Consider the following 15,089-nt stretch of genomic DNA (forward strand, 5'->3'; position numbering starts at 1 on the left):
CATTATCCTCAGGGTTCAAGGGCTATTTGTAGCTTTAGCAGGATGTCATGGCTCCGGCCAGTACCTATTAAGCTAGAAAGGAGAGCTATAAACAGACTGATTGGGAAAAGGCTGGAGTTCATGCATGACCCCATATCTTAAGGCAAAGAGGTGCAGTTCTTTTCTACTCTTCCCTGCAAGAATAGCCTTGGGGCCTGTAAAGCTGACCACAGGCCTGGTACCCAGGGGGAAGTAAAGGGATAAAAGATGCTGAATTTGGCATTATTACTGATGCTGGATGAGAACACCTTTGTGTGCTGAATGAATAATAGTAGCATAAAAAGAGCACATATATCCTTAGAGCATGCCACACACTGTTCTAAGTGCTTCAGATATTATTATATTAATAAATCCTATAATAATCCTACAAGGTAGAATACTATCCTTATCCCCATTTTACAGATGAGGACACTGAGGCCCATGATAAAGAAGGCATCCTTTTTCACTTCGGGGATCTCTGCTTGGCCTTCTCTCCCCTCTTCCTTATCAACCCCCTTAAACCTCTTGGAGTTCCAGATAAAGAAAAGAATTTAGAACTCTGGGAAGCTCTGAAGGCCATGTTGCCTCCAGATGTGGCACAGGCTCGGGCCTTTGCAGACATGCAGGATGTTCTTGGGCTGCAAGAGGACAAAGCTGGGCGACTGTGAATCTAAGCTTATCAACCCCAGGTCTGTGAGAACTCAATCTTCCCTCTGCACACACTCAAAATCTCACCTTCTTTTTTTTCCACAGTTGCTCTTGATGAAAGAGTCATGCTGTCCAGGGAATGAAAGTGCGTTAGGAAGGCAGAGAACTGACTATGTGGAAGTGAGTACGGGAGCTGCCTGCGAGAGCAGTCATCACTGTCCAGATCAGCGGCTGATCGAAGGGAGCGCACAGACAGGCCTGGCACGGAGGCTGGCGAATGGATCAGGCCCAAATCTACTGCACACTCGCATTTCTGAGCTTGCACGCTGTTCCCTCAGCCCCAACTGCTCCTCATTATCCATCCATCCATCCATCCATCCATCCATCCCATCGCTGTATCCCCCATGTGGTGCCCAGGGCCTGGGACATCGCTCAGTAGGGGTATACTAAACATCAAATCAATAGGAGAAATGGAAAATATTCTTACCAGATTTCTTTTTCCCAACATGTTCCCTGTATAGGAAAGAATGGGGGTGGGGAAGAGCAATGAGTCAGTATCTTTTGTGTATTGCTACGAGTTATTCCATTAAGAAAAGGAGATTTTTTTCCTCCCACGACATCTCCGAATGTAAGATCCAAGACAGCCCCAGGGACCCAGACCTCCTTAAAAGAAGGAATTCCTTTTAATTTTCTCCTTTTGCTCTGGTGCCCTGGGGACAGCATCTCCACTCTGTTTGTAGAGGAGGGGGCTCCAGGGAGTCGATAGGCAGGGGTGGGTATGCAATCTGAAAACAGGAGGTAGGCCCCCACGCTACACGGGCCCTGAGGCCACCTCATCAGGTGAGGGAGAGGCCTCTCCTACCCTGAGCAGTGCCCTGAGCTGAACAATTGGAGCAGGAAACTCTCGGTGGTGAGTGGAATACATTGCACACCTCCCTCATGGAGGGAGGATACTATTATGGGCTGGAACCCATACAGAATGAGTAATCACTTTTTACACTTGTTAACCACGTCAGAGTTTATACACACAATTGCATTATGAACACAATGTTACAAATGAGGGTTTACAACATACTTTTAAGTAAATTATCCCATTAGTAAAGAGCTGTCCAGTTTTACAGAAAGTAAGATGAGATGGTTGGGTTGAGACAGATATTGTGGCAACAGCAATATTAGCTAAAACTTACTACTAAATTCCTGATAAATGCTGTTAACTTGTGCCAGGATCCTGCTAGGTATTTTGAGTTCACTCACTTAATACTCATAATAACCCTCAGAAATAAGTACTCTCTTATCGCCCATTTTACGGTTGAGGACAGTGACACACAGAGAGAGCTAAGTAGCTTGCACAAGGTCACACAGCTTGCAAGCAGCATAGCCAGGATCTGAATCCAAGTCTATCTGAATTTTTAAGGACTGAGATGCAATTCACTTGTCATAAATTTCATTCTTTTAAAGTAGAGAATTCACTGTTTTTTTCTTAGTATATTCACAAAGTTGTGCAACCACTGCCACCATCAAATTCCAGGAAATTTTCATCCAAAAAGAAACCCCGAACCCCTTAGCAGCTTCTCTCCATTGCCACTCCTTCCAGCCCTTGACAACTATTAACATGCTCGCTGTTTCTAAGGCTTTGTCTATTCTGGACTTGCACTATGAATGTAATCATACAATAGGTGGCCTGTGACTGGTTTCTTTCACGTAACATGATGTTTTCAAGGGTCATCCATGTGGTAGCTCACATCAGTGTTTCATTCCATTTTATGGCTGAATAAGATATTATTCAATGGGATACCATTGTGTGGATAAATCACACTCTATCTGTTCATGGGCATTTGGGTGGTTTCCACTTTTTGGCTATTATGAATAATGCTTTATGAACTGTGTACACAAGTTTTCATGTACACATTTTTATTTCTCTTGGTTATATACATAGAGATGGAATTGCTGATGAAACAGTAACTCAAGGTTTAATTTTTGAGGAATTGTCAGGCTGTCTCCCACAGCGGTTACACCATTTACATTCTCAGCAGCAACGTAAGGAGGTTTCAATGGCTCCACGTCCTCAACACCACTTGTTACTGTCTTGCCTTTCTGAGTCCAGCCACACTAGTGGGCATGAAGTGGTATCTCCCTGTGGTTGGGACTTGGATTTTCTGATGGCTAAGGATGCTGAGCATTTTTTCATATGTTCACTGGCCATTTCTGTATCTTTTCTGAAGAAATGTCTATTCAAGTGTCTGATTTTAAAGTCTGGGTTTTTAATAATGTTTTGGTGTAATCTAAAAATTGGGGAGCAGGGAGCTAAGCTCTGGAGCCCGGGGCTTCCCTTCTGCATGTCTGGAAGCAGCAGCAGGGCTGGGCCGGTCAGGAGTGATGTCCTCTGGCCAGGCATTGTCCAGCGAGGCCCAGTGTCACTGAGGTGACAGGGCAATCTCCCCGCTCACAGTCCCTGCCATCCACTGCGGACAGGGTCCTGGTTGGAGCGCTGTACCTGGACTGACCCCCCGGACCCTCCCATCACTCCACTCCGCAGGTGGAGACACGGAGGCCCACAGAGGTGACGCGCTTCTCCCAGGACTGGAACCCGGCAGGCCTGGCTGGAGCTCATTCTCCGACTAAACCCTGGACAGTCCTGCGGGAGTAGCTGTCCTTAAACGGCCAGGTTCAGGACACACCAGCAAAGGCCTCTTAAGTCTGCTTCTAAGCAGAGTGCCCTGTGCCCACACGGCCGTCCAGGCTGTGACCTGGGCTGTGGTCCAGGACACCTGAAATCCCGGCTCCCGCCCTGCCGTGTCCCCGCCGCTACTGGCCCAGCTGGAGTGGGGAGTGAGGGGTGGCAGGGGGCTCTCAGGGTCAAGCAGCAGCTGGTGTGGGCTCAAACAAGCATGCTGTTTCCTCTGTGTGACTTGCTTACGGTGATCCCAAGTTTTCCCAGGTATGGCAGCAAAACCGTCCCTCTAAAAGCACCATTTGGAACCCATGATGTCTTTGCTTAGAAATGCTGGGCACATCTCCCAATCTCCACTGCAAGCCCTTACTCAGGGCTGAGCATCAGAGACTTGGTCAAGGGACTAACGCCACTGAGCGGCTGCCCCCGCAATGCATTACTCCCTAAACAACAGCAGCTAGGTGACGCTGTCTGCTGTGGCCCCAGAGCCACCCCTTGGGCTCTCAGCAACTGACTTCCTTCCTTCTTTCCCCCCTTCCTTCCTCTTCAAAGTCTGGCTTAAGGACAGGAAGGCGTCACTAGGAAAGTATCTGTCGTATGCCTGACACCATTATCACCCTTTATGAGAAGGATATTGCTTCACCAAGATGTGAGCAAGGTTAGCTACGCCCACTTTACTGATGAGGAAAGAGAAACTCAGAGACGTCAAGTCACTTATCCAAGGTCACAAAGCAGGGAATGGATAGATAGGAAACTTCCCTTTCCTTCCAGGAAACCTCTGGGAACCAGATAGATGCACTCCGCAGGGTGCTGTTCCTTTGTGCTTTTGGGGGGTACAGTCTAGGCTGTTTTATATTTTTAGTGGATGTTCTCATTTGCGGGTGTGTTTGTGTGCGTACACGCACACATGTATTCACACACTCACATAGCCTTTCCCACAAGTATAGATATCTCCTGAGGGCAGGTGCTATTTTTCTCTTGTATTATTCCTGAGGGAAGAAAGGGAAATGATCATTAAACACTATAGGTTGTGGTCTTTTTTATTTTTTATAATAAATGGAGCAGTAAGATTTCTTCTAGCACTCAAAAGGTTATAACTGTAGAAAAAAACTTGAGATTCTCAGCACATACCGTCAGTTGAAACGAATTCTAATCGATTTAATGAGTAAATATTAAAAGAAACCCCAAACCATAAATCAACTAGAAAAAATTTAAGGGAACTATCTTGTGTCTGAATGGTAACTGCCCTTCTTAGACCGAAAGAAAGTGAAAGAAGTCACAACTAAAAGAACTGGGCACCAGATTTGACTTCACAAAAATATAAAATTTATGCACATCATAAAATCCAGAAACAAAATGCACGATAAAAGGGACAAATATTTACAACAAATACAGCAAAGCTAATTCCTTACTATATAAACAACAAAATATTCCTTACTGTATACAACAGTAAAATCAACAGAAAAACCGAGCAAAGAGATTCTCCCCTTCCAACCACGAGTCAAGAGCTTAATGTTACTCTTGAACTTTAATGCCAACCAGCTTGCCTCTTTTCTAGCTCAAAAAATGCCCACCAGCCTGTAAGGCTCCCAAGGCAAGAACTGGGATTGTTTTCCAGGCTTTCAGTGTGGGTGGCATTTGTGGGAAACATTTAGGAAATTAACACACTTGAATGGGTTGACCCTGTCTCTGCTGGGTTTTGCCCAGAGATGTGGGGGATGGGAGAGCCATCTGGAAGGCCTGCAAGGAAAGACTCTGGTCCTCCCATAGGAGAACAAGCATCTTCGCACAGTACCCACTCCTTCCAGGGACGTACTACAACCAAACAGACCAACTAGCTTCTTTCTTAGCATCTCATAAAAGACCACAGAACCCAAGCATCTTGGCCCTGACAGCCAAGGAGATGTGAAAACTGTGTATCTACTATGTGCCAGGCACTATGCTAAGCCCTTCACACATACAGCCAAACCTCACAGTGACCGTGGGTCCCACATCCACGGATTCAACCAACCTTGGATTGAAAATGTTTGGAAAAAAATTTCCAGAAAGTTCCCCAAAGCAAAACTTATATTTGCTGTGTGCCTGGCAACTATTTACAGAGCATTTATATTGCATCAGGTATTATAAGTAATCTGGAGATGATTTAATGTGTATGAGAGGATGTGTGTAGGTTTCATGCAAACACTGCACCATTTTATATAAGGGACTTGAGCATCCGTGGATTTTGGTTTCTGTGGAGGGCCCTGGAACCAATTTCTTTGTCAATAATGACAGTACGATTATTCCCACCTAAGAAGTGAGGAAACGGATTCACCTGAAAAGTATAAGAACAAAACTCTAATTCCAGGAAACTGGAGAAAATCTATGTTTGGAATTTTCTAACGTAATACTCAGGGAGCACCATCATGATTTCAGCCCCCAAACTCCAGAAAACCAGTGCTGATCATGTCCTAACCTCCCCATTGTTATTTCTGTTCAGTCTCCCAGTAACCCCATAGTGTGGGTGGGGCAGGTGACGCGGTCTCGTTTCACAGATGAAGTCAGTGGGGCGGGAGGGGAGGGGAGGGGGTCGCTCTGCCCGGGGGAACAGCTGGCCGCCTGGCCAGCAGACCAGGAGCACGCTGTGGGCACAGACTGCATCTGCCATGTCATCTCCATGGCCCCCGTGCCCAGCCCTTGGGCCTGGCAGTGGGCAGGCCCTCGATACCTATTTCCTGAATGGATGAACAACGCTGGCACTCCTAACTGGGAACAGCACTGGGTTTAGACCTCCCAGTCCTGTGTTCCTTCTGCCAGCCCGAGCCAGCCAGTAAGTGGGGAAGGTCATGCTATGGCACCAGCCTCCCTGACACCCCGGGCCCTCTAGAGGGCTGGCTCCCACCCCGCGTGCCACAGCGTCCTTCCTTCCTGCACAGAAGTGGCCAGACTCTTCTCCAGCACAGCAGGCTGCCCCAGGCCTGGCCCTCGCCCATCTCTGCAGATAAGCTGGGGTGAGGCCCGCTCAGAGGCTGAGGACACAAACACCACCCTCGCCAGGCAGGAGGCCGAGGACATGCGAGTGTTAACACTCACAAGGGGCGCCTGGGTGGCGGTTCTTAACTTCAGGCCCCTGAATGGGATCTGATAGAACTGAGGACCTCCAGAAACTGAGGCGTTTGTTTTTTTTTTTGTTTTTTTTTTTGAGAGAAGGAAGAAAGCTTTTATTGGGTTCTCTAAATGCTCTGTGATCCTCCTCGAAGTTAAGATCTGGGATACTGAGATGAGGCAGAAGAAAATCTGGATGTCACAGAATCCAGTGGCCCAGGGAAGCCACACCCAGGTCAGATCTGCCCCTCAGGGGCTGGTGTTTTGCCTTTCCTCCCATGGGTACTGAGTCTGGTTTGCGGAGTGCTGGCCAAGCGCTTCTCTCTGCAACTTGTCATTGGACTCTTTGAGTATAGCTACAAGGGAGGTGCTATCAGATCCACCCCATGAGACAGGAGATGGGCGCAGGCGTGAGGAGCACCCTGCCCAGAACCACTCGGCTTAATAGTGGCCCAGCAATCCTCCTGGTGAGGGCCCACCGAGGGGCATCCTGGACAGCCCTGGGATATAAACAGCTACAGCTGGGCACCCAGAGAGGAGAAAATACCATGGGCCACCACTTTCTGAGCTCTTGGCAGGTTCCTGGGATTTCTACTTGCGGTAGGCACTCCATCGCCACTATAACCATAAAGTAGGTTGCTATTCCCATTTCATAGGGATGGAAATCAAGGCCCAAGGCTACACAGCCCATGTGCGGTAGAGGCGAGATTTGAACCTGGAGGTACCTGATTGCAAACCAGACTCTTTCTCTTAAGTCTGGCTGTCCGTTTTGTGGAAGGTATACACAGAGCTTACATTTAGACTCAGGTAGACCTGGGGAAGAGTCACCTCACCTTTCCCAAACTGTGTGACCTTGGGCAAGTCTCCTTTATTACCGTGAACCTCAGCTTCCTCATCTGTAAAATGGAATGACAATTCCTACCTGGCAGTTCTGTGAGACAGTGAAGTAGGAACCAAACATGCCATGCTCCACATCCTTGGATTCACCTCCCCTAGAAATGAGACTCGAAGCCAGGGGCCACAAGCCTGAGCTGACAGTTTAACTCGACTGCCTGGGAGCACTGCAGACAAAGATCCCGTGAGAACATCTCACCGTGTCTTGTTCTGTCCATGAAAGCTGGGGAATGTTGACCAGGCACAAATGATAAAGACACCAGGAACAGAAATATCAGCCAGGATAGGCTGCAGGCCCAAGAGCAGATTTATACTTATTCTGCATCTTTTCAAAAAAATCCACGGGTTGGCAAGGCATTCCCTTGTGATGTTCTGGTTCAAAAGATTTACTGGGGTCCCTTATGAAATATCAGCCCCCACACTTCTGTAGGCTGTCTCTGAGAAGCTATATTCACTTATGCTGGGCTTGTCACAGGAAATGATATTTATTACAGAAAGTTAAGTTTATCACCTATGGATAGTTAAACCATTAGTCCTGAGTGAGCAGCTCACTTTGGATGACCTCCAACTTGATTCTGCATGTCACTCTATGAGTGTGTATAAATGGCTTGATTCTACTTGCTAGAACTCTTTGCTGCTTTCACCTTACAGGGCTATTGAAAAACTAAGCTTTGTGTCTCCACCAGATTCACTTCCAGAAGGCAACATGGATCTTTTGAGCCCCACCTAATACTGAACCCACGAAAGCCTGGGTCACTGCTGCTACTCTGGGCAGTGAGTTACGCTCAGAGCTAAGAGGAACATTCGCACTCCTCCCAGAACTGTGCCTGGCTGGCACTTCTCAGCTCTTCCTGCCAGGGTCCTAGTGGATCCCCAAGCCTGCCAGCTCTTGCTCCTATGACCCAGGACAGCCCAGCACCTGTGGTCTGTGTCCTCCACTCCCTCTCCTGTGACTTCTCCATTAGACAGATCCCTTCTTTCTGCAAACAGGCAGGAGGCCCCTTCCCCGAAAAGGGCTTTTTAAAATAAGCACCATGCGTAAGTCAGCATTTCCTGCGGGTGCCACCCACTGCTGGCCTAAGAAGGCCGTCGGGCAGGGGGTGCTGGGCTCTGCGTGATGCGCACTGCAGCAGGCTGTCTGCTGCAGGAGAATGCAATCACACCCTGGTCCTGCCGCTCACTAGCGACGGGGACTCCACGGGGTCTCCCTCACTCACACCCCTGGTGGTCGTGCGCACATCCGCCTTCGAGGACAGGGCACACGGTCCCACCTCCGGGGCTCACCATCTCCCGTTCACGTGCCATGGGGAGCGCAGGGCATTAGGGAATTCAGAGGTGCATGGGGCTGGCTTCCTTCACCTATAAAACTCACCTACACCGCCTGTGGTCACTGAGGAGGCCACAAGAGGTAAGGCCTGGCAGGGGCTCCAATGAGAGAATCTAGTTCCGTTTTTACTTAGCGTTCCTGTAATTGCTCCTGGGCTGGCTGGTCCGGCAAGAAGGAGGGCTTTGAGAACGCGCTCGAGGGAGATCCACAAACCAACTTACTCTTTGGGGGGATTCAGGTCCTCCGGTCTTGTTTCAAAGAACTGTAGCACCTCATCACACTGGGAGATATATGGCGGCAGCTGGATCAGGGCCTGGGGAAGAGACACGCAGGCGAGCTCAGCGGAAGGGAAGAGGGGTCAGGATGCAGAAAGTCAAGACTCCATCGCAATCACCCACCCCCCAGAGTTTCAGATTCAGTAGGTCTGGAGTGGGGCCTCCGAATGTGCAGTTCTAGCAAGTTTCCTCGTGATGCTCCATGGTTGGCGGAGGGAACACACCCACACAGAATATATACACACAGATATTACAGGCATACTTTGACAAAGAATATGTACATATTTAGACAAAACAATAAATTGTGCACAAGCCCCTACCATATAGCACAGGGAACTATATTCAACATCTTGCAATAAACCATAATGGAACAGGATATGAAAAAGAATATATATATGCATACAGCTAAACCACTTTGCTGTACACCAGACACTGGCACAACATTGTAAATCAACTATACTTCAATAAAAATGCTTTTAAAAATTGCGAATTTCATGCCCTGTCATTATTCCTCTACATCACCATCTCTATGGGACACTCAGTGTCTGCTGGATAGAAATCTTGGGCTTTACTCAACTAGCTGCCTACTGACTGGTGACAATTAGGTTGTCTCCAACATGACCTGCCCACATGTCCTAACTCACGGATCTGAAGGGTTCAAGTGAAGTGACTATTTTATGATTTAGGTAGAGGTCAGAGAGGTTGAAATACCCGGGACGTCCCACTGCTCATGTCCACGTTCATCTGCCCCTGTGGCTCATCATTTTAAGGAGCCTCAACTGTCCCAACCAGCTAGATAAGGAGGCAGTGGTGGGGGGTGGGGTGGGGGGGGTGGGGGGGGTGGGGAGTGGGCAGGGAAAGGACACAAAGTGGACCCAGGCATTTCTTATGCTGATTTATCTACCAACAGCTATTCAATGATTCAATAGACATTTACTTTATGCCCAGCACTGACTAATTTCTGGGTCAAACAGGACAGAATTACAGGGTACATCCCATCATGAAAGGATCTGAAACAAACTCCATGGCTCCAAAATGAATCAACAACTTAATTTAGCAAATATTTACTTAAGCCCGCTCTGGCACAGGTTCTGAGGATGCAAATCTGAGTGCAGTAGAGCTGTTTCATGTACACACTTTATTATAAATTCCCAGCAGGGAGAGGGCCAGTGCAGATACCAGAATTTAAACAGCACGGGTGTGCTATGGAGTGAGGCAGGACCCTGCTCTCCTCGCAGAGGCCTCATTCCCTGGTGTTTCTCATATGCCTTCTTACCATGCTGAGTGTGGAGTCTGGAGTGAAAAAGATTTGTCTTGTAATTTCTGTGAAACAAGGCTCTAAAAGCCATCCCTACCCACAGTGATTTTCTAACCCTGCCACTGGACGATGGTGGACTATGGAGAGATGGCTGGGGGTCTCCAATGTGGTGCCTTATACAGCATTTTCAGGGGGTATTTTGCCCCTACGTGATTTATCTTTCTGGTTTTAAAGAAGTTTTAGTTGTGGTAAAATATACATGACGTCATTAGCATCCTGATCATTTTCACGCGTGCCACTCAGTGGCACTGAGAACAGTCACGCTGTGGTGGGACCATCACCACCAGCCATCCACAGGCCTCTTCTCATCCTGGGAGTCTGCACCCCTGCGCCCATCAAATAACAGCTCTCCACTCCCTCCTGACCGGGCGCCGCCGTTTCACCTGCGTGTATGCATCTGACTGCTGCAGGCACCTCATTCATATGAGGGCAATCACACAGTACGTGTCTTCTTACGACTGGCTGGTTCACTCAGCATCACGAGCTCAAGGTTCATCCACATTCTCTGCAGTGTGCGTCAGAATCTCCTTCCTTTTCAAGGCTAGATGGTATTCCATTGTATGTATATGACACATTTTGTTTATTCACCCCTTCAGATTCAAGTGGTTGCTGATCCAACAGGACCTTTGAATCAGGCTCTGACTTTAAGTCACCTCCCCTCTCCTGATGTATGACCTGACCCAGCCTAAAGTGGAGAAGTGGGTGGACATGTTTTAGCAGTGTGCCTTCCCTGGTCACTGTCAACTTTCTACAATGGATAAGGATACAAGGATAAAGGATGCTGACTTGAAGGGCCTGGTATCTGTGACTCACTGATATTTTTTACTAGCCTTGCGTAACTATCTTCTGCCCTGCAGCAACTGTCCGGGGCCAGCCTTATCCAGGCCAGAGGCAGAGAGCTCAAGAGGGAGCAAATGGATCTGGTTTGGAACAGTATTTATTCTCATGCTGTCCTGGGGCTCCCTGTGGGTCGCTCTTTCCTCTGAAATCCTGCAGTTCTTGCAACTGGAACCACATAATGAAGGAGCTGATCCTATTATGCTGGACTGTGGTGTGTCCTGGCTGCCTCATGGGCAGAAATCTTGCGGCTCCCCCCAGACTGCAAACACAACATTCCCTTTCTGTGGGCTCAGCACTTGATGACTCCTTAAATACATCTGTCTGCATCATGCCATATCATCCTGAGAAGGCTGGCCCACTCTAGCGATGGGGAAATGGAGGTTCTGGGGAGGTTAACTAGGCCACGTGGGGGCCAAAGGAGCTGACTCCAGCTCCTCTACCTCAAATCTACAGAGGGTTTCCTCCTGTACCTTCCCTAGGTGCTTCGGCAGTGCCGAGAGGGCCTTGATGTCTGGTCCAAATTGTCTGTTGCATAACTGAGGATGAGGCCTGGAGGCGGCCACAGTCTCTGCCTGGAGGGGGGCCTGTCTGCTAAAATGGGCAGAGACCCCAAAGGACCAGTGAAGAAGGGACAATGAGGCCCACAGAAGACAAGACCACATTCTTGTCTGTTTCTGAGCAATTCCTAAGGAGGCAAAAGCCCAGCCAAACCCGCGAAGCATAAAATAAACCCAAGTCACTCATAAAGGGCGGCTCCAAACATGACCCGGGGCACAGCAACAGTTCTGCTTCTGAAATACCCCAGAATCATCTCGTGTTTGGTCAGTAATGACAGAGAACCACAGTTCCAGGAAAACTCTGGTTCTGTTCCCGGTGGAATGGATAGATGTGGCCACTGGACATAGGGCACAGGAGAGGTGAGGCGAGCAAGTCCTGCTTGTCTGTGTAATGTCAGACAGGTCCTGGGTCTGCGCTGGCCACATTCTAGCACCTCTGAGCTTCAGTCTGCCCGTCTGTAACATGGAAATAAGTAACTCCCTACCTGGAGGGTTACTTGTGCTACAGAACAAGTGAGCAAGTGTTTATCCTACACGAGCTGCTTGAACAAGTGGTTAACCCTGTGGCCCCCTGGACTGTACCAAGAACAACAGTGTGCTGCTTGCTTCCAGGGGTGACTTTAGAGTCAGCAAGGTGATTCAGTTCAGTAACAATGCCTCAGCTAGAGAGAGAGGGTTTGTCTTCAACAAAATTTTAAGCGCACAGCACAGTACTGTTGGCTGCCGTACAGCAGATTTCTAGAGCTGATTCATCTTGCTTGACTGAAACCTTATGCTGCTGCTGCTAAGTCGCTTCAGCCGTGTCCGACTCTGTGCGACCCCACAGAGGGCAGCCCACCAGGCTCCGCCGTCCCTGGGATTCTCCAGGCAAGAACGTTGGAGTGGGTTGCCATTTCCTTCTCCAACGCATGAAAGTGAGAAGTGAAAGGGAAGTCGCTCAGTCGTGCCCGACTCTTAGTGACCCTATGGACTGCAGCCCACCAGGCTCCTCTGTCCATGGGATTTTCCAGGCAAGAGTGCTGGAGTGGGGTGCCATTGCCTTCTCTATTGATTCCTAACTCCTCACTTTTCCCTCCCCACCAGCCCCTGGAAACTAGTGTTTCTCGTCTTCTCTTTTTAGGTCTCGCCCTGCAGCATTCAGGATCTTAGTTCCCGAACCAGGGTTCATAGAAACTGTGCTCCCTGCCTTGGAAGTGCTGGAGTCTTAGCCACTGGAGGGCCAGGGAAGTCCCAACCATTTCACTCTTTGATTCTATAAATCTGACTATTTTAAATGTCTCAAGTAAGTGGAACCATACAGTATTTGATCTTTCTGTGACTGGCTTATTCCACTTAGGATAACAGGCTTCAGGTTTACCCCTGTTGCTGTGAATTGCTGGATTTCTTCTTTGCGTGCTGAATAGCATCCCATTGTAAGTACAGGCCACGTTTAGGTTGCTTCTACATCTTGGCTATGGTCAACAGTGCTGCACTGAACATGGGTGTGCTGATACCACTTTCAGATCCCGATTTCAATTCCTTTGACAAATACCCAGAAATAGGATTGCTTGACTACACGATAGCTCTATTTTTAATTTTTTGAGGACCCTCCATACTGTTTTCCATAGCGGCTGCACTTTGCACTCCAGCACGGTGTGCGAGGCTTCCGATTTCCCTGTATCCTCATCAGCATGTTGTCTTGTTGCCGTTGTTTTTGATACCAGCCATTCTGACAGATGTGAGGTTATATTATATTGTGGTTTTGATTTGCATTTCCCTGATGATTAGTGTCACCGAGCAACTTTTCATATACCTATCGGTCACTTGTGTAACTTCTCTGGAGAAATTCAAGCCATTAGCCTATTTAAAAATTGGGCTATTAGCTCTTTTTGTTTATTGAGATGTATGAGTTCTTTACATATTGGGGGGATTAACCCCTTATCAGATATGCGATTTGCAAATATGTGATTTTCCATCTGGTAGCAGACACGACTGAGCAACTTCACTTTCACTTTTCACCTTCACGCATTGGAGAAGGAAATGGTAACCCACTCCAGTGTTCTTGCCTGGAGAATCCCAGGGACGGGGGAGCCTGGTGGGCTGCCGTCTCAGGGGTCGCACAGAGTCGGACACAGCTGAAGCGACTTAGCAGCAGCAGCCTGCCTTTTTGCTCTATAGATTGCATACTTTGTAGTGCAGAAGTATTTTAGTTTGATGTATTCCCACTTCTTTATTTTGTTTCTGTTGCCTGCACTTTTGGTGTCATATCCACGAGATCATTGCCACGAGTCCTGAAATAAAGCTGTGCATGTGGTTAACTGATCCTCAACAAAGGCGCCAAAAATACATACAGGGACAGGACAATCTCTTAAACAAATGGCACTGGGGAAACTGATACCCATGTGCACAGAAAATGGAACTGCGCCCTTATCTTATACCATGCACAAAAACCAACTCAAAGTGGACTAAAGACTCAAACATAAGACTGAAACTATAAAATTCCTAGAAGAAAGTACTTCCCAACTTGCTTCCCACGAACATGACCAGGCTTTGCAGGCCTTCCTCCAACAGTAGGTAACAGCAGCTGGCTAGATTTAAAAATATTTCTTGTTGCTGTTGCATCACTGATTTAATTTTTACTTTGGGGGTAAGTGAAATCAGTTTTATACTATGATTGTGATATAAAATTTCCTCTAAAATATATATCTTCTTTAAAAAGTTAAAAAAGTGAATAAAGAAAAATATTAATGGTAATACAGGTGGTTGAATATGGTAAGAACCCTCAGGTGAGGTCTCAAGGGACTAGAGACTGATAAACACTGTTGCTACACTGCCTACGGTGTTGTTGTTAGTTGCTCAGTGTGGTCAACTCTTTGTGACCCCCTGGACTGTAGCCCGCCAGGCTCCTCTGTCCATGGGATTCTCCAGGCAAGAATACAGGAGTGGGTAGCCATTCCCTTCTCCAGAGGATCTTCCCAACCCAGCAATGGAACCTGGGTCTCCTGCATTAGAGGCAGATTCTTTACCATCTGAGCCACCAGGGAAGTCTCCACACTGCCTACAGCACAGTAGAGGCAGTGGGGGAGGGATAGATCGGGAGTTAGGGATTAGCAGATACAGACTATTATATACAGGATGGTTAAATAACAAGGTCCTACTGGATAGCATGGGGAACTACATTCAATATCCTGCAATAAACCATAGTGGAAGAGAAGTGAAGTGAAGTGAAGTCGCTCAGTCGTGTCCCACTCGTCCTGTCCGACTCTTCGCAACCCCGTGGACTGTAGCCTATCAGGCCCCTCTGTCCATGGGATTTTCCAGGCAAGAGTACTGGAGTGGGTTGCCATTTCCTTCTCCAGGGGATCTGCCCCACCCAGGGATAGAACCTGGGTCTCCTGCCTCGTAGGCAGACGCTTTACCGTCTGAGCCACCAGGGAAGCCCATAAACCATAATGGAAAACTATGAAAATAACACACG

The 15,089-nt window shown here is 48.0% G+C and overlaps 1 protein-coding gene across 1 annotated transcript in view; it reads right to left on the bottom strand.

The window, feature by feature from the left end:
• The window catches only part of SH3PXD2B (SH3 and PX domains 2B), a 122,441-nt gene that overhangs the window by 43,091 nt on the left and 64,261 nt on the right, over window positions 1–15,089 (bottom strand). Inside the window, exons 5-6 of the mRNA XM_018065558.1 lie at window positions 8,864–8,955; window positions 1,154–1,179 (exon numbers count right to left, since the gene is read on the bottom strand). Of these exons, the coding sequence (XP_017921047.1) occupies window positions 1,154–1,179; window positions 8,864–8,955 (118 nt within the window). The remainder of the gene's footprint in view (window positions 1–1,153; window positions 1,180–8,863; window positions 8,956–15,089) is intronic.

Source organism: Capra hircus, chromosome 20 (assembly GCF_001704415.2).
Source record: "Capra hircus breed San Clemente chromosome 20, ASM170441v1, whole genome shotgun sequence".
In the NCBI taxonomy this organism is placed as follows: Eukaryota; Metazoa; Chordata; class Mammalia; order Artiodactyla; family Bovidae; genus Capra; species Capra hircus.